Source organism: Peromyscus leucopus, chromosome 5 (genome assembly GCF_004664715.2).
Source record: "Peromyscus leucopus breed LL Stock chromosome 5, UCI_PerLeu_2.1, whole genome shotgun sequence".
Lineage (NCBI taxonomy): Eukaryota > Metazoa > Chordata > Mammalia > Rodentia > Cricetidae > Peromyscus > Peromyscus leucopus.
The window spans coordinates 140,955,610-140,974,420 of NC_051067.1; the positions used below are offsets into that span (position 1 = coordinate 140,955,610).

General features: G+C 37.7%; 1 protein-coding gene across 4 annotated transcripts in view; it reads left to right on the plus strand.

Moving 5' to 3' along the window:
• The window catches only part of C5H8orf34 (chromosome 5 C8orf34 homolog), a 375,498-nt gene extending 358,736 nt beyond the window's left edge, over positions 1-16,762 (plus strand). For 3 of the 4 annotated variants that reach the window (XM_028864575.2, XM_028864570.2, XM_028864569.2), the window contains 2 exons: positions 14,468-14,524; positions 16,013-16,762. In XM_028864575.2, coding sequence (XP_028720408.1) covers positions 14,468-14,524; positions 16,013-16,056 — 101 coding nt within the window. In that variant the 3' untranslated portion in view covers positions 16,057-16,762. The remainder of the gene's footprint in view (positions 1-14,467; positions 14,525-16,012) is intronic. The other variant, XM_037206416.1, reaches the window with a different exon arrangement.
• Positions 16,763-18,811: the final 2,049 nt, after the last annotated feature.

Below are 18,811 nucleotides of genomic sequence, written 5' to 3' on the forward strand. Positions count from 1 at the left end.
AAAACAATCATGGAAGAAAGTATCCAGAAAAATCTCAGGATCTTAGCAGTAGTGCATACTTCTAATTGCATTGCTTCAAAACAAAATTTTGCTCAGTTTTTTTTTTTAATGTGTAAGTATAGTTTTCTTTAGATGTGTTCCTGTAGGAAAAGATAATTTTGAACAACTGAGGAAAACCTTTATTAGTTTTCATTCTAAACAAGCAGAGCATTGGTTAGGGAGATTTCCTCTTTACTCTCTTTTATTAACAAACTCTAAACTACAGAATAAAGAAACTTATGTCTAGGGTACATATGTATGTTTAGAACTCTCAGATTATAATCCAAAGTCACTAAATAAATTAACTACAGAAGTCTGGATCTACAGGAGTTCTTCACAACCCCAAATCAGCAGCCCTGTACATTGTATAGGACTTGGGTTTCTGCATTTTTTTTATATGTCCTTGGGTGATTTTTGCTTATCCTAAATAAATGGCAACTATCACAAAGAAAAGTTCAAGGAAATAGAAGTTGTTGTTCTTAGTATTGACTTCATATTGGTCCTTACCTCTTTAGGCTTCTCTTTCTGTGATCTAGAAAACAACTTTTTAAGTAAAATGTGAGGTAGAGGAAGAAAGAAGATGAGAATTGGAAGGACATAGAGAGAAACAAGGGAAAAATCCTCCCCCACTGAAGTTTAATGTTTATAAAGTCAAAGTTGAAATATCAATCAGCATTCTTTAATTATATCTTGTATTTAATAAAAATATTTGTGTGTGGGGACACTAAGTGTTCTTGGTGTAGTATAGTTCTTTGAACAGGGTTCATTTGGAATGTATGAAGCCCTAAGTTTCATCTTTAGCATTACAAACTAACTAAAAGCTAAAAGCAAAAAAGGAAACAAACAAAATGCCCAACCAAACCCACAAAACAATGGATGTCCAAAGTAAACAAGTGCTAGCCAGGCATGTAACTCATAGCTATGATGCCAGCACCTAAGAGGCTGCCAGAGGAGGATCCTGAGCTTGTGACCAGTCTGGGTTACACAGCCAGACACTGTCTTAGAAAACAAACAAAGGTCAGAACGTTACATAGAGGCTAACTATGCTATGATGCATTGAGATGTCAGAGATGGCTTAAGATTCTATGAACTCCAAGGACGTCGGAACTGAGGTTCTGTGGTCTAAAGCTCATAGAGACAATGTATGTCTGTTGGAAGAATTGACTATACAAAGCCAACACCTAAGGAGCTACCACAAGTATGAAAAGGCTGTGATCCCCAGCTGTAGAGAAAGCCAGGAAGTTTGTTCTTTGTGGGTTTTAGTTGAAAAAGTAGTTATCCATACAAAAACAAATGTCCAGGTCTCAACTTGCTTAAGTTTAAAGGTGAACTTTCTAGATTATTAGGAACTTAAATTGTTATATAAACTGGTCTTCCTTAGTAAAATGTATCGGGCCCTTTCCTCAGTAAATGTAAGAACTGTAATATTTATAAACCGTAAAGATTTGGAAACCAACTCTCTGGAGATGAGCTCTCAGACAAGATTTATAAACTTGGTGAAAAGTCACAGTAGTGCAAAAGCTTGTGTGGGGGTGTGGGAAAGAGTAGAACTGGCCAGATCAGGATGCAAGCAAGGAAAAACGACCATCAAGGAAATTTCATATGGTCAACAATTTGAAGATACAAAATAAAGACAGAAAAGAATCCTAAAAGATTAAGAATGTTAGAAGAGTCGGACATTTCGAAGATATCAAATGAATCATTTATTATGGAAAACTTCATGGTTTACCAGCAGTATTTTCTAATTACACCACAGAGAAGTTATTGTCTGCCTAGTTATTGCTGTTCTGCCCTGTTTATCTTGTAAGCAAAACACCAGTGCTTCTCTGCATTCTAGGGTCTGCCATGCACTGTCTTCTGGCCTCTGCTCTTTCTGACACTGGTCTTATTGGGGACCTTTTGAAGATGGAGTGATATATTTTCCAGCTTCTTCTAAGATTGTCTCTTGGGTTTTGACTTTTGACAAAGTCTATATAGGTCTTAACATCTTAGAGCTTCTTGTTATGAAAATCAATATTTCTTCAGTCTAATAAAGGTTTTTTTAATCTTTGTTCATTCAAAAACTCTGTCCCTTCTCATCTCCATGTCTCTTTTTTGGGGGATTCCAAAATATATACATTCTTTCCAGTGTTTCAAGAACCTCTAAGTTACTCTTTATTTGTCTTTTTCTTTAATATTTTTGGTCCTCAGAATGAGTAATCTCAAGTGCAATTATCTTTTTCTTACTTGGAGTGGATGATCTCAGTTGACCTGTCTTTAAACTCTTTGATTCCTTCTTACGTCTGCTCAGCTCTGCTATTGAGCCCCACTCCAGTGAATTTCAACTCCAGAACTTTCATCTCATTGTCTTTTATAATCTACATCTCTTTAATGATAGTTTGAACTTATCAGAACAGCTTTCTCATACTTTTCATTAATTTTTGATACCACTTCCATAATTATCTGAATATATTTATAACAATTGATTATTATTAAGCCTTCATCTTGTGTGCCTGTCATCTAGACTCCCCTGGCGACAGTTTCTATTGACTGTTTTATTTAGGTTTGTGGACCCCAACTGTATGTTTCGTGACATATAACTTGCTTGGTTTTTTTTTTTTTTCTATATTATTTTTGGAATTGACTACAGAAGCTCCGTTCAGTGGTTTAAGTAACAATTGGACAGATACTAACATTTATCACACTACTTACTTTCATGCCATGGGGACCAAAACTCTGTAAAGAAAAGTATTGAGGGAGTAGAGAGTTTATTTTGTTTTACTTACACTTTATAGGCTTTTAGTCCACAATTGTTTGGCCTCCTGTGCTTGGGCATGACATGTATAGAGGAAATGATGTAGAGGTACAACAAACTAGAGTAACAGTTGGAGCAATGCTAGAACTTAAGCTTTTAATGTGATGTAGCATGTGTGTGTGAGAGAGAGAACATCTGTTCACATTTTTGCAGACAGGAACCAGAGCACAGTAGGTACCAAAGGATGGATATGACCTTCAATGGTCCATCCCCAGTGACCATCTTCTTCCAGCTTGGCCAGATTTCCAAAAGTTTCCAGATCCTTTCAAAATAGTACCACCAGCTGGAGGCCAAGCATTCATAACATGAAACATAATGCATCATATGCCATGGAAACATCAACTATTTTTAGTTCTGCTTATACAAGGCCTATAACTCAAGCAAAGGAGAGAGATAGAGCCATATCAGGTCTTTCCTGGAAGATGTGCAGCTTTGCATATCTATGCAACTTCCTATGGAAATCGCATTCACTAAATTTACTCCTTTCTTTCTTACAGTCTTTTCCTTGTCTATCCTGTCTCCCTCTCTCATTCCTCCTCCCCTTCCTCTTCTTTCTTTACCCCCCTTTTTTCTTCCAGTTGTAACTACCTCAGGGAGTTGGTATTCACAACTATTACCCCTGATTGTTTTGTTTGTTTTGTTGTTGTTGTTGTTTTTGTGAGACAGATCTCACTATGTAGCCCTGGCTGTCCTGAAACTTGCTTTGTAGACCAGGTACAAACTTATAGAGATCTGCTTCCCTCTGCCTCCTGAATGCTGGAATTAAAGGTATGTACCACCACTGCCTAGCCCAAACCCTTATTATTTTAAATAAATGTCCTAGATGCATGTTTTCTCACAGAAAGAAATTAATTGAGGTAAGACATAGAAGACCACACAGCAGTGTTATCCAAGTGTCTTCCATAGAAGTTAAATTGTGATAGCTTTCTAAAGACTTGCACTTGATGGTTTCAAACTCATCTACTCCTCTGTGCTTGCTGAGATGTTCTGTTTACAGTCTCCCCATAGTAAAGATTCATATTTTCAAGATTTTTTTTTTTAGTTAGAGAAAGATATATTGATAGATGGCAGTGAAAATTCCCCATAGCTCAGTGCTGTGGTTTCACCATCTGCTTTTTTTGACCTAATGTTCTCTGGGTTATTCAAAGCCTTTGGTTCATTTGTAGGGCTGTGATAATCTAATGAAGTGTCTGCTGGTATTCTAGTTGCTGTGGGAGCTCATTTTTGGTGATGTACATGCCACCATCCAATAGTAGGCTGTTTAGTAATAATTTAATCTCACTTTTTTGCTTTAATTGTCTACGCTCTTTAGAAAATCATAAAGATAACTGGTAGGTAAGACAAATTCTTGAGACAACAATTTCAAAGCCTCCTGGATAATGAGACTCCACTTCAAAACTTAAATACAAACCAAACCCAACAAACTCTAAATAAAAACAACGTAACTTTACATAGACAGTATCTTACTTAGGGTTTCTTTCTTTCTTTAACTTTTTATTAATTTTTCATGAATTTCACATCATGTACCCCAATCCCACTCATCTACTTGTCCCTCTAACAGGCACACTAAGATGACTACATCCTGTAATATTTTTAAACTTTTGGATTTAGGGTAGTCCTTGTAGTATTACAGAATTCTTATGTATCCTGATGCATTTAAATAGGCATCTAGAAAAACTCAAGACTGTGTAGGTGTCACACTGTTTTGGTTTGCAGTAGTTATTTATGTATATACATGTCTCATAGATGAAATTAGTTTTAACAGTATACGTTTAGCTAATGGATATCCAATTGGATTTTGCCATTCCTTCTATTCTATTAAGGAGCTAAGAGAAGAGATAGTCTACAGTGTGTATGGAAATGCAAACATTCTTGTTCACTCATCTTCAGATACAAGACTCTACTGTCTTCATTATGATCTGTATGCATTTTCAATGTTTTTTATTTTCATTTAAAATAAATCTGAATATTAATAAATAAATAATAAAATTTTTTCTACATAGGTTACAGCATCTGATTCTCTGTGTTTGGCATACTAGACATGTCCCTGTAGTGAACATCTTAAGATTGATTTTAATTAGTAGAAAAATAATCAAAGTAGTTACAACCCAATTATCTGTCAAAAGCAAGAGATTCCAATGTCAAATTGCAAGTCTCTACCATGAAACTTAATGTTGAGCCTCACTCTGGTTCTGAAGACTTTTCAGTTTGTAGAAGACAAATGCCCTTGAACCACTCACATAGTTTTCTTACGTGGAAATCCTCCCCAGGTCTGTGGTGAGACTCTCATATTATGATATGTTAAATTAATTCCCAAGGTCCTAGAAAAAATTAAATCTAACTTTTAATAATACATATAACTTAATTTCACCAAATACACTGGTCTTAAGTCTAGCCGAAAAATGTGTCATATTGGTCAGCAATACATACTTTACAAGTTTTAAACTACATGCTTCCTTTATTCAAAGCTCTGGGTCATAGATAGCAGTTGTTAGAAACTTCAGAAAGGACGTATTTAAACAAGAAGACTAAAATGTTATTTTGCAAATTCTTTGGGCTAGAGTCTTTTATGGAGTTGAATTTCCTAACCTAAAAATAGGAGCTACATGGGCCAATGTTTTGTTTTTGTTTTTTATAAGAAATCAAAGTTATAGATGAATAACACATGTTTTTAATCCTTTTACCAAACACTTTTTGTTTGTCTTGGAATAGTCTTATCTATGCTAGGTGTGGCCTGAAACTACAAAATAGTGACCCTAAAGTGAAAATAAAATACAGTTCATTCACTAGTGTTGATGAGCATACTTTTGGGATGGACTTTCCCATCAGATGAAGCACATCTTCACAAATGTGAGCAATATATTGACTGGTTGGAAGAAAAGGCCCATCCCTGGGGCTGTGGATTTTACCCTTACATTTTCTGTAATTTAAAGGACTTGAGTATATTCACAGCAGCTGAACTGTTTCAGAATTCTCTCTGGCTCCTTTGGCTGCACTGACTGGCTACACGTTCACAAATCACACAATCTTAGACATGTTTGTCTCAAATTAGAATGCTAGTTAAGATCTTCCAACATAAATCCCATGAGCCTGACAGCCCAGATTCCCAACTTGGAACACCCGTCTCTCTGGACCTTCAAAGTAGACATGTGTATGCTGAGGGTCACCCACGTGCTCGGCTTTATGGACTGGAGATGCAGAGGGAGGTCAAGTTATTTACTGTCTCTCTTCACCACTGTGTAATGATACAGATACACATCTGCAGCGTTAGTTACACTGCTTCTTAGAAAACAACACAAGCTAAGGGAGTCAAATGAGGGAACCATCACCCAGTCTCATGTTCAGTTGACAGAGTGTGTAGCTGGAGTTTTCTCCAGTCCTGCCCAGCACCACAGACCCTGCAACCACTTATAAGATAACCACTCAGAAACTTATTTTAATTAAACTGCTGGGCCATTAGCTCAGGCCTACCACTGATTAGCTCTTATACTTAACTCAGCCCATTTCTGTTAATCTATATGTCACCACATGTTCCGTGGCTTTACCTGTTGCCTTTACATGCTGCTCCCTGGATGGCAGGCTGGCGTCTCCCCCGTCCAGCCTTCCACTTCCCAGACTTCTTCTTTCTCTTTTTACCACCTACACTTCCTGCCTGGCTACTGGCCAGTCAGCATTTTATTTATCAATCAATCATCCACAGCAACCAGAGTGTTGTTTATCAACAAGGATAGTAGTTAATGGCTATTTATGGCATCATTTTTATTACTGAAGCATACATTATTTTGGTTCTTTTTCTGCATCCATATTACAATTCAGAATTCAGAAAAACAACTCTAATATGTTCTTGACTTTCTAGATAGCTTAAAGTAGTTTGCCCTTTGCTTTTAAACATGGTTGACTTCTTAAAATGTATTATTATTATTTAAAATTTTATGTGAATATGTATTTGTGTCCATGTGTATGACGCATGAGTGCAGGAACCTGCAGAGAACAACAAAGGGCATCAGACACAGGTAGCTGTGAGCCACCTGACTTGGGTGCTGGGAACCAAACTCAGGTTTTATGCAAGAGCAATATCCACTCTTAACTGCTGAGCTATTTCTCCAGCCCCTGGTAAGTCATTCCTATGTAGGATTTTGTTCAGCAGTTCATGGAAGCTCTTGCCCTGTCCTGAAAGCCATGGGAAAGCATTGACGCCATCTTCAGAGCATTTGTAGTGGCACTCACTCTAGGTTCCTACACAACTGCAGTCTAACAGAAGCCTGCTGCATCACCCACCAATTGTCCCCAGCTGGGTAATCATTTCCAATCAGTTGTTGAGATTGCACAAGAATGGAATTCTCCCCTCACCAACTTTTATAATGGTTTCATACATATATTTATCTTTTCTCCTCAAAGAAAAGAAAATATCCTTGAGGACTGATATCACATAGCATTTGTTCTTAACTTTTCCCAGCATCTTGGCTAGCAAAGTAATACCTAAGAACTATAAACTATGCTTTTATGAATCAAATCGGCTGTACAAAATTAGAAATCTTTTTGAAGTACAATAATGCTTTCATCAGTCAATATGTTAAAATTAGATAGTCTTTTGGTTATTTTCACATAGATTCAAGGAAAACAATGAGATTGAACTGGGGCAATTTGTCAAACAAACTTCACTAATATCTTTCAGTTGAGAAACAAACCAAATTAATAATAAGCAACAAGGCCCAGTAGAGGGATACCTTCCTTTCTTTCATTCATGCCTGAGCCTGATTATCAGCAAAAATATGTGTCAGTAGAAGGACAGAGAGCTTCATTGATATGTAGACCATGAATCTGAGCTTTCTTGTAGAAATTTGGGAGCTGGGTATCAATTACAGAACATACATCTCGACAGAAAATAGAATGCTTCTGGCACCCAGAGGCTAGCCTTTGCTGATATTCAGCTCTTCCTCATTTCATACCTATGGGTTTAAAGTGAAGTGTTCCCTTGATATCTAATTCTGCTTTCATATTGTGTCCATTTTATGTAGCTCCTTTAAATCATTGAAATGTGTTGAGACTATATGGGTGATCCAGGATGTGACTAGTTTGGGACAAGTGTTTAGAAGCAGCCCATTCCTGAACAGCAATGAGGAAAATTTACTCTTATACTGAGTAGAGTGTTCTTTATGTGTCTACTGTGTGTTGTTGGCTGCTTTTGATGGGCATTGTTGACTATTTGCACAAGTGATGCCGTACTCATCACCGTGAGAAACCTGTTAAAACTTCCTATGGTGGATATGGATTTGTTGTCATTTTATTTATGTTAATTCTTGATTTGCTTTTTTAAATTTCAATGTTATTCACGTTACATAAATTTAGAAGTTCGCCTTCCTGGTGAATTGGAATTTTTTTAAAAAATGCAGCAATAGGTGTGCATTAATTTCCACATCATCTGACATTGTTATGTCAACAATATTTTTGTTGGTGTTGGTATAAATGTGTTTTTCCTCCTCTAACTTTTAAGGAATTTTGAATTCATGTGCAACAAATAAGTCTACTTTAAAAAAAAACTGTTGAAGTTAGTGTGGCTGTTACTAACAAAGCTAGATATAGGTCGACCATATGATTCAGCTGTACCACTTCAAGAAATACTCCCAAAGGACTCTTAATATTCTGCTACAGAGACACGTGCTCATTGTGTTCATTGCTATTCATTCACAATAGGTAAAAAGTGAAAATGGCCCTGTTGTTCACCAGCCGATGAAAGAATAATGAAAAATGTGTTGCTTTTAGAGAATGTAATATTATTCAACTGTAAAGAAAAATAAAATTGTGAAATTCCCAGGTAGAACTAGAAATAATCCCAGACCCACAAAAATAAATACCACATGTTCTCTCACATATATTGATACTGGCTTTGAATCTTTAGATAAGTGTTTAAATTGGAAATTACCCATAGAACTCAGGAAACTAGTAAGGGCCCATGCATGTAGATTTCCAAAGATAGGAGCTATAATGCATATATAAAAGTATAAAAGGGGAAAAGGGAGTATTGGGGTAAAAAAAGGTGTGTTAAATAGGATGGAAGGTGGGGGGGGCAACACAGAAGGGGAAGGGGAGGAAAAACAACACTAAAAATCTTTGAAAAATTGACATGGAAATCTATTACTATAGATGCTTCCTAAAATATATACATATATAAAAGGGGTTTAAATGGAACTACACTGTAATAGGGGACAATGCCCACCACAGATACCATAGACTATTAAATAAAATGTCCAGTGCCAGATATAAGTTACTTCTTTTCTAGTTGTTGGTTAGTGGGATCCCATAGAACTTCATAATCATTGCATGCTAGTGTTAATGCTCTTGGTTACTCTCTACAGCAGTGGTTCTTAAACTTCCTAATTCTGTGACACTTTAATACAGTTCCTCATGTTGTGGTGATCCCCAACCACAAAATTATTTTTGTTGCTACTGCATAACTGTAATTTTGCTGCTGTTATGAATCATAATATAAATATTTTTGGAGGTAGAGGTATAGCTAGAGTTTTCCTGCCTTGCCCACAGTCAGGACAAATCTCTGTCTACCGCCAGTCTCACAGCCGCTCAGACCCAACCAAGTAAACACAGAGACTTATTTTGCTTACAAACTGTATGGCCATGGCAGGCTTCTTGCTAACTGTTCTTATAGCTTAAATTAATCCATTTCTATAAATCTATACCTTGCCACGTGGCTCATGGCTTACCGGCATCTTCATATGCTGCTTGTCATAGTGGTGGCGGCTGGCAGTGTCTCCTTCCACCTTCCTGTTCTTTCTTTTCTCCTCTCTGTTAGTCCCGCCTATACTTCCTGCCTAGCCACTTGCCAAAGGGGTTGTGACCCACAGGTTGAGAACCACTGCTCTACAGTATCATGGTAAGACCCTATTGCTGAAGATATTACATACACGAGTCATAGGATGTTGAAGAAATCAAGCTTATTCCACACTGGCTAGCTTTCATAGTTATGGAAGGTGCTGTGAACAGTGCTAGAGGAGAAGACTAATCAACAATCTCACTCATACAATAATGACTGGCTTGGCAAGATTTGCCACTGGTGCAATAGTGGTACAATTTTCTGATTGGATTTAAAGATTGCTCCACAAGATAAAACTAATGCCCTATATCCGTAACTGGGCCAAAAAAAACATGATTGACTAGGTCAGAAGTCCTAGAGAGTACCTACTACTGTTCTACTAAATGAACTTGGCAACAAACTTCCCCTAAAATCATATCTTTATATTTGTTGATAAGTACATCTCTCAACCCTTAGCAGAGAAGCTTCTTTTGGTGGTAGATAGAATTCTCAGCTCTAAATTGGACCTCTATTCCATTACACTTCTCCCAACTCTCAGGGATCAGCACAGAAGAGGGAGCTGAAAAAGTCCTCATTTTCTATCTTTCTTTATATTATCCTTTTATTGCTTTAATTCTTCATTAGATTGATGAACATGTACTCTTTTAAGATTATCTTAATGGTTATTCCTGAGAATCTTATATGTGTTGCTTTCTTGGGAAATCAATATGACAATTTCTCAAAAAATTGGGAATCAATCTACCTCAAGACCCAGCTATACTACTCTTGGGCATATACCAAAAAGATGCTCAATCATACCACAATGACACATGCTCAAATGTGTTCATAGCAGGATTATTCATAATTGTGATAACCTGGAAACAACCTAGATGCCCCTCAACCAAAGAATGGATAAAGAAAATGTGGTATATTTAGACAATGGAGTATTACTCAGCTGTTAAAAACAATGACATCAGGAAATTTGAAGGCCTTCAGCTAAGACTCCTAGCAATAGTGAATAGGTAGCCTGAACTGGCCATCTCCTATAATGAGATTGGTAACTTCCCTAATTGTCATCAGAGAACCTTTATCCAGTGACTGATGGAAATATATTCAAAGAGCCACAGTCAAGCACTGGGTCAAGTTTGGAGAATCCTATTGAAAAGAAAGAGGAAGGATTGTACGAGCCAGGAGAAGGGGTCAAGGTCATTGCAAGGAAACCCACAGAAACAACTAACTTAGACTCATAGGAGATCACAGAGTCTAGACCACCAGCTAGGGAGTCTGCATGGGATGGACCTAGGACCTCTACATATGTGTGACTACTGTGTAGCATGGTCTACTTGTGGAACTGCTAGCAGTGGGAGCAGGACCTGTCCCTAGTTCTTTGGCTGGTCCTTGGAAATCTATGCCTCACACTGGGTTGCCTTTCTCATCCTTAACACAAGTGTGGGGAGCCTAGTCCTACCATAACTTGATATGCCATGCTTTGTTGACACCCATGGGAGGCCTGCCCCTTTCTGAACAGAAACAGAGGTGGAGTGGTTTGGAAGGAATCGTCAGAGGGGTTGGGAGAGAATAGGAGGAGAGGACAGAGGGTAAACTGTGGTCAGGATGTAAAATAAATGAACAAATTTAATTTTAAAAAATTCTAAAAGCAAGACTTCCATATAATCCAGTTTATACCATTCCTGAGCATATACCCAAAGGGCTCCATACCATATTACAGACATATTGCACATCCATGTTCAGACATAATCTATTTATCACAGATAGGAAACGGGAACAGCCTAGGTGTCCATCTGATGAATGGATAATGGAAATGTTGTCCAAATACACAATACAAATAGATGAACTGAAAAATATCCTGACTAAGATAACCTCAGCTCAGAAAGACAAATGTTCAATGTTTTTGGTCCTATGTAGATATTAGCTATAAATCCTTGGTGTGTCTAACTTGGAAGGGTTGCAGAAGCTGGGGAGATACTAAGGTAGAATACAAGGTTTAAACACAGAAACCTATAAATGGAGCATAATAAATCTTTCTTTTTGAAAGAGTTTGCAAGCATTCTCATAGAGGCTTAATTTAGTAAATTAGAAAAACTGTCACATAGCCTAGCGTAAAATGGACCCACAGAGTATATTTGGAGAGCATATTTAATACTACAGCATGCCACTTCACCTTAAAGTCTTTGACATTTTAAGGCTTTTGAAAAAAACATATACACCTTTTAAAAGAGGAATATGCAAGAAAACTGACACTTATTAAACTTTAAATGTTATATGCCATATAAAATTTCTTTTAATCATGCTGGAAACTTAATGTGTGTGGTGTTTTGAAGGGGAATGTCATCCGTTGCCTTATATGTTTGAATATTTAGTCCCCAGTTGGAGGAACAGTTTGGGAAGTTTTAGGAAATGTGGCCTTGTGGGAGAAGGTGTGTTACTGGGGTTGGCTTTGAGATTTCTAAAGCCCATATCATTGCATGATCTCCCCATCTCCCCACTGGTCCCCACCACCTCTTGCTTCTCAATCAGATGTGAGTTCTCAGCTACTGCTCCAGTACCATGCCCACCTGCCTGTTGCCATGTTCCCAATAATAACAGTCATGGACTCTACTAACCTCTGGAATCTTAAATCCCAGATTAAATGTTTCCATTTAAAAGCTCCCTTGGTCATGGTGTCTTTTCACAGGAATAAAAAAGTAACCAAGACAATATGTGTTGTTATTCTGATTTAATAAACTAAGCTTTTAAAAATATTCTCTTCAAAAGAACACACAGTTAACAATCTGCATCCTAGCCTGCTCTAAGGCCATGTGCTCTGCTGGGGAATTTCTCCACCTCTATGGCAACTGTGGTTGTTACTTTTCCCATTGCTGTCACAAAATCCTGACAAGAATCAACTTAAAGGAGAAGAGGTTTTATTTATTTCATGGTTGGGAAGGGAACAGTTCATTATGAAAGGGAAGGCATCATGGAATTCACTGTGTTAAGAGCCTAGGGCTGGGACTCCTCACATGATCACAGTCCAGGAAGCAGACAACACCAAAGTAGAATGAGAGCATAACACCTCAAGAACCATGTCCAGTGATGTCCTTCCTCCCATTGGACTCTGCCTCCCCAAGATTCTGCAGCTTCTGAAAACAATGTCACCTACCAGGGGATGAAATGTTCCACCAAATGCACCCCCGAAGGACATTTCACCTTCAAATCATAACAGAAGTTAAAAAACTATAAGGTGAAAGAAATATGCATATACACAGCATAAAGAGAGGAATCATTCCACCGCACTGTGTAGCATAGGGAAAGCACAAGAAAATAAGGGAAACTGACAGAGAAAGAAACAGAGACACTAATACATTTGGGCAAGAGGTCTGGTTTTAATAGAAACTTCAACTTGACTTCATTATATTTACATTGTGTTCCAAATTATTATCTATGAGCAAAGTCATCCAGAAAATTAAGGGAGGCATATATGATAAACATAAAAATTAGATATTTGACAGAATAAAATAAATATTGCTTAGTAATTACATCAGGCATGTCTTCAGTCTCATAGTAAGCTATTTAAACGTAGCACAACTGTTCAAAACATGCTGCCAAATTCCTTCAAGATGACTTGTTTTGAAATGTTGACTAAATATCTCAGAACTGTATATCATCTTTAGTATAATTAAACATTGTTCAGAGTGAAGACGTGGCTTTTCTTTGTGTTCTGAGACATATATTAAATCTGACATTCTTTTTTATGCTAGGACACAGAGAATAATCCACTGTTAGTAATTAAAATGATCTTCTAAAGTTTTACTATTTATAGAGAACTCAGTAATTGCTTTTATCTATTTAAAAGGCCCACTAGGAAAAACTTAGTCTTCATACTCCTATTTTACATTATAACTATTCATTAAATATTTACTTAATAGATACCTGTGTATGACAATTAACATGTCTAGTAAATAAATTTAATGGGGGATTGAATGGATACATCTCAGCATCTTTAATACCTCAGGCTTTAATGAGCACTCAAACATGAATACATCATGATTCTATCTAAACCTTACAATGTGGAAGAGTTCTAAAAATGTACACATTCTCCAGCATTGCTCATTTTCCACTTCTGAAACAACACCTATTTTCAGTCCAAATGTATGAAAACTATAAAAATTCTAAGTAGCCATTCCTTATTGATACTCCAGAGACGGTTTGCTTATTGCCATCCTTTGTGAATGAAGAGAAATGTTAACCCAGTTGTGATCACGCCTATAAGGAGAATTGAACTCTAGTCAGATGAAAACATAACCCATGCTTTTCCAAGTTCACTAAGGAATTATGTGAAATGACAGAATGTCAATGTTTTCTGCTATCTAGTTGAAGCAGAACTTGCCGATAGATACTTTAAAAAAATCACTTTTATTTTGCATATACATATGTCTGGAGAGTACATGTGTGGGTACACACACATGTATGGATATGTGTACATATATTGGCCTTCTGTCTAACTCATGTTGAGCCTCAGGATTGTGACTGCAGTGTCGCTGGGGGCCATCCTAGTGTTCACCTCTTCCAGGAATATGACCCAGGGAGGCATTTTCCTCTATATTTTATTTAAAAATGAGTGAAACTTTAAAATTGAAAGTAAATGGATAAGCTACACACTGTCAAACAGCTAATCTGCAGCTATCATTCTGCACATACTCTACATACTGTAAGTGCAAGTTTGATATTAATTGCGATTAGTTGTATGAAGGAATGGGTTAAGCCAAGGGAAAATTGTATTTCTGTTCTAGATCCAGTGTGTTACCTCTTTTCTCTCAACTGTACAGGTTCTGCTGATCTTCTTTGTGTCCCATGCTCTTCTTGTCCTACCCTGATCTACTCCGGTATGTTTGCTCAGGGCACTTACTATCAATGGCGTGTAACTGTGGGTACTCTCTGCAATTGCTCATAGTTCAGATTGTTTAAAATACATAATGCTCATGACTTCAAGAGAAAATAGTCTGTGTCAAGTACCCAACATTATCTTCCTCCCCTTCCATCCCCTCCCCTCCCTTCCCTTCCCCCTCCCATCTCCTGCCCTTTCCCTCCACTCCCTTCCCTTCCCCCTCCCATCTCCTGCCCTTCCCCTCCACTCCCTTCCCTTCCCTTCTCTTCCCTCCCATTTTCTCCCCTCCCCTTCCCTTCCCTTGCTTCCTTCCCCCTCCCTTCCCTTCCCTTTCTCTCACTGCCCCTCCACTCCCTTACATTCCTGTCCCTTCCCTTCACTAACCTCTCCCTCCCCACCCTTCCCTTCCCCTCTTCTTCCTTCCCATTCCCTGTTCCCTTCCCTCCCTTCCCTTCCCTCTCTTCCCTTCCCTCTCTTCCCTTCCTTTCCCTTCCTCTAAGACCTTTTGTTTGAAAGTGTGGTTTAAAAATCTTGTCTTTCCTTGCTCTAAGATCTAAGCCCTTCCAGATTTTCTCTCTGTCTGTTTGTACCTGTCTTCCACAGCGTGATTCTACCGCCTGGTTATAACTATCATGACCCTGTAGTTTTTCCAGTGTTCTTTGCGTGGCATATAGGTAGACTGCTCTTCAATCCAAGATCTCCTAGAAACATTGTCATACTGGTCATTCATTTCTAGTAAATGGCTTTGGAAATACACTGGGAAATGGCACACCACAGTTGTGGGTGGCATGGCAAATAGTACAGTTTGCCAACAAGGAAATCATGTGGAAAAAAGCATGGACAGGATACATAATGAACAATCATCTTGCCAAAATTCAGACTATTAAGCATCATTAGGATATGTGTGTGCACCGGCAATTCTAAGCAAGAATCCAGAGAGAATTATATTGAAGGGTGATAGCAATTAGTCCAATAAATGAGTGAGCTGGGGTTGTTGGGAGTAGATAATTAATTCTGGATAAAGAAGAATTATGCACAAAGAGTTGGAGTCCCCTCTTCCTGTTTTCTCCCATGCTTCCTCCCTTTTTTTCCTTCTCTCTCATTAAATAAGTATCTATTGAGCAATTTGCTGTATGCAAAGTATTCTTTCAAGCCCTTTAGCAGTGTGGAGATTGATACTCCTCTTCAAAAATATTTACAGTTTAGTTGGTAAGCCAGAAATATTAGATATAATTATGACATGAAGCAGAAAAATACAAAATAACATTCTGATTAGGGTTTCTTGCCGATACCAAAATTTTATATACTATTTTAAAAACAGCATTGCTAATATAAGCAAGATTAATGTATGCCAAGATCATTGTCATGGCAAAAGTTCACACAGTAGAAGAAAGCACTGAATAAAGTCCCAACCTCTCCTTTTGATATTCAGCTGTATTGATGCATTATTGAATGTATTTTCTTTTATTTTTTTTCTCTTCTACAGGTCTATCTGTGAAACAGGCAAAAGACGTTTCAAGTGGTCCTTAAGGAGACTGTAGCTGACTGAATCCTTACAAATAGTCCCAATTTGAAGTACTATATGAAATCTCTAAAGAAATATTATTTTTCTAATATAAACAATAAACAAGCACTCATGTAATGAGGGTATGCACCCATCTATAGTCAGAGAATGGTAATTCAGGCAAAGTGGTCTAGTGGTCATGGAATCTGATACCTTTTGATCTGGTCAATGTCTTGGGTTTATGTTACCTTACATGTAGTTATTGCAATTAATGTTTGATATAGTAAGTATTGCCTGAATCACATATTTAAAATTTTCTGAATCTTAACTTAGCTAGGATTTTCTACCTCTATTTTTATAATAGCATCTTATCTTTTGGATTAATAAGCATTACACTTGCCCACATGTGCCAAGATACAGTTCTAGTCCTAGTTGGCAGTTGACTGTGTGGCATTAGCCACAGAGACAGAAACTCTCTGCACCAGAAAGAAATGTTTTCCCCACCACTGCCCCGACATGGTTATATTCCCCATTCTTTCTAAAACAAGACTATTACTTCAGCAAGACAAAACAACAAATAATGAAATGCATGCCCTCAGAGCACTTGCAAGGAAAATCACTGATCATTTATGCAATTACTAAGCCACATTAAGATTATTCAGTTTAAATCTGATGTCTGCTTACTTTTGGAATGTGCTATGTGTTGATTCTAAATGAATGGATCTCAGTCAATCTATTGACTATATCTGCTATCTTTTATCTTATTTGTCTTAATGCAAATTTTTTGGTGGACTTTAATCAATTAAGGCTAAATTATAAAACTCCTTATATAGCTATAAAGGAAACAATTGTTAAAGACTAGAAAATAGCTAAGGAATAAACAAGCAGTTTCTGACTTCTGAATTAAGTCATATTCATAAATATAAATAGCAAAATTATGTTATATAATAAATTTTCTTACACCGTTGTTTTCTTGCATGATGAAACTAATTTTAGCAATAATTATTTTTATGGATAGGAATAAATTAATGGTTCACTATTAATTGCTGCTCATGAATGGGACAGAATCATGGAGTACAATCAGCTTAAAGGGGAACAGGTTTATTTTGGTCTGTGTTTGGAGGTTTCAGAGCATGCTGTACTGGCTCCTTTGCCGTCGGCCTGTGGCAGAGCAGACTGATGTGGCAGAGGAGTATGAGACAAGAGCTCACCCAACTCCTGAAGGCTCACAAGCATAGATGATGAGAGGCAGGAACGAGGTCACCTTCTAGTGACTCATTTCCTCCCTCCAGGCCCAGCATTATAGTTTCCACTACATTTTGATAATCCATTCAACTGTGGATTCATTAACAGATTAGGCCATTGATACTGGTTCAATACTTTAAGATCCAATCGCTTCCCCAGAACCTCACCTCTGAAAATATTATTGGTAACCCTACAAGTCTTGGAGAGGGGACCTTTTTTAACCAAATTATAACAGCTGAGAAAATAGTGAATTTTTTAAGCAGAAAGCAAAAAGGCAGGAAATTAAATTTACAGGGTCAGAATATTTATTTAAAAATCTGCATCATGAAATGAAGCTTCAAAAAGTTTCAACTGAGGATTTAAATTATTCTCCTCGTTAGACATTTTCTTTCTTTAAAACATGTCACTGATAATGTGTTTATCTGAGCCACATTCTCCTCCAACAATGGCTTATTCCAACTTGGTTCCCCTCTCGCCAACTGGCTTTCCTCAAGATTCTCAGCCTCTTTGTCCCCCATGAATCTCAAGAATCACATGCTCCAGGATGCAAGAATGGCTAGCACTGAGTGCATTGTGGAAGATGAGCCAAGTCAGACACCAAATGAAAGGTAAGACCAGGTTCTAATCAAAAACCAACTGCTGCAAATGAAAGGGTCTAGTATGGGCTAAATCCAACTCCAGTTTGTCCAGGAGTGGGGAGCGTTTTCCAAGCAGAATGGATGAGTAGAAATGGGGAGAACTGAGGGTTTTAGTAGAGTCAGGGAAGTGGAAATTTATAAAAAGAAAAATAGGAATAAAACGGGTGGTTATTCCAGGTGAAACTCACCTGGCTTTGCTTATAGGTGTTTCCGAAGTTATTTATCTGTGATAGAGACAGGCAGACAGTGGCTCTGTCCCTGGATCTGCCTAGAGCCCCAGAGGCCATAAATATAATGGCAGGAGATATAGGAAGTGGACAAGGTTAATGTGGGAAGGAGTTAGAAGGTAGTTATAGAAGTTAAGACAAAACCATAAAGTTCTATTTTGTTTTTTTAATTCCAATGTATGGCAAAAACTCTAAATGCAGTTGAGACAACCAAGTAGTAAGTCACCAGAGAGAACTAAAGCTATATGCATAACTTTTCTGAATTCACTGCGTGTAGAACTATGTAGCAGAGGTAAGGGGAGAGGGTAATTGTTGAGTGCCTCCTGGGACTATATATTGGCCTGTGAGTATTGCTTGGTCAACAGTAGCGAAAGAAGAAGCCAAGTGCATTGTGCATATGTACTGAGAGTTGTTTGTGGGACCTTAGATCTGAGCTGCTCAACAGGCATTGGTACCAAAGTGCAGAGCTAGAAGAAGACGGTTTGGGTTTATGTGCCTAGATGAGCTTCTCAGAATGATGAAATGGAGCCTCGTGCCTGGCATGAATGATGTTTCTGATCACCCAGAGTCCAGGTAAGGGAGAAGACCTAAAGAGGTAACAGGAAGTTGCACAGATAAAGGTAAAACAGAGGAGCTCACAGATACCATGGAACTGGACTTGTATAATGTAT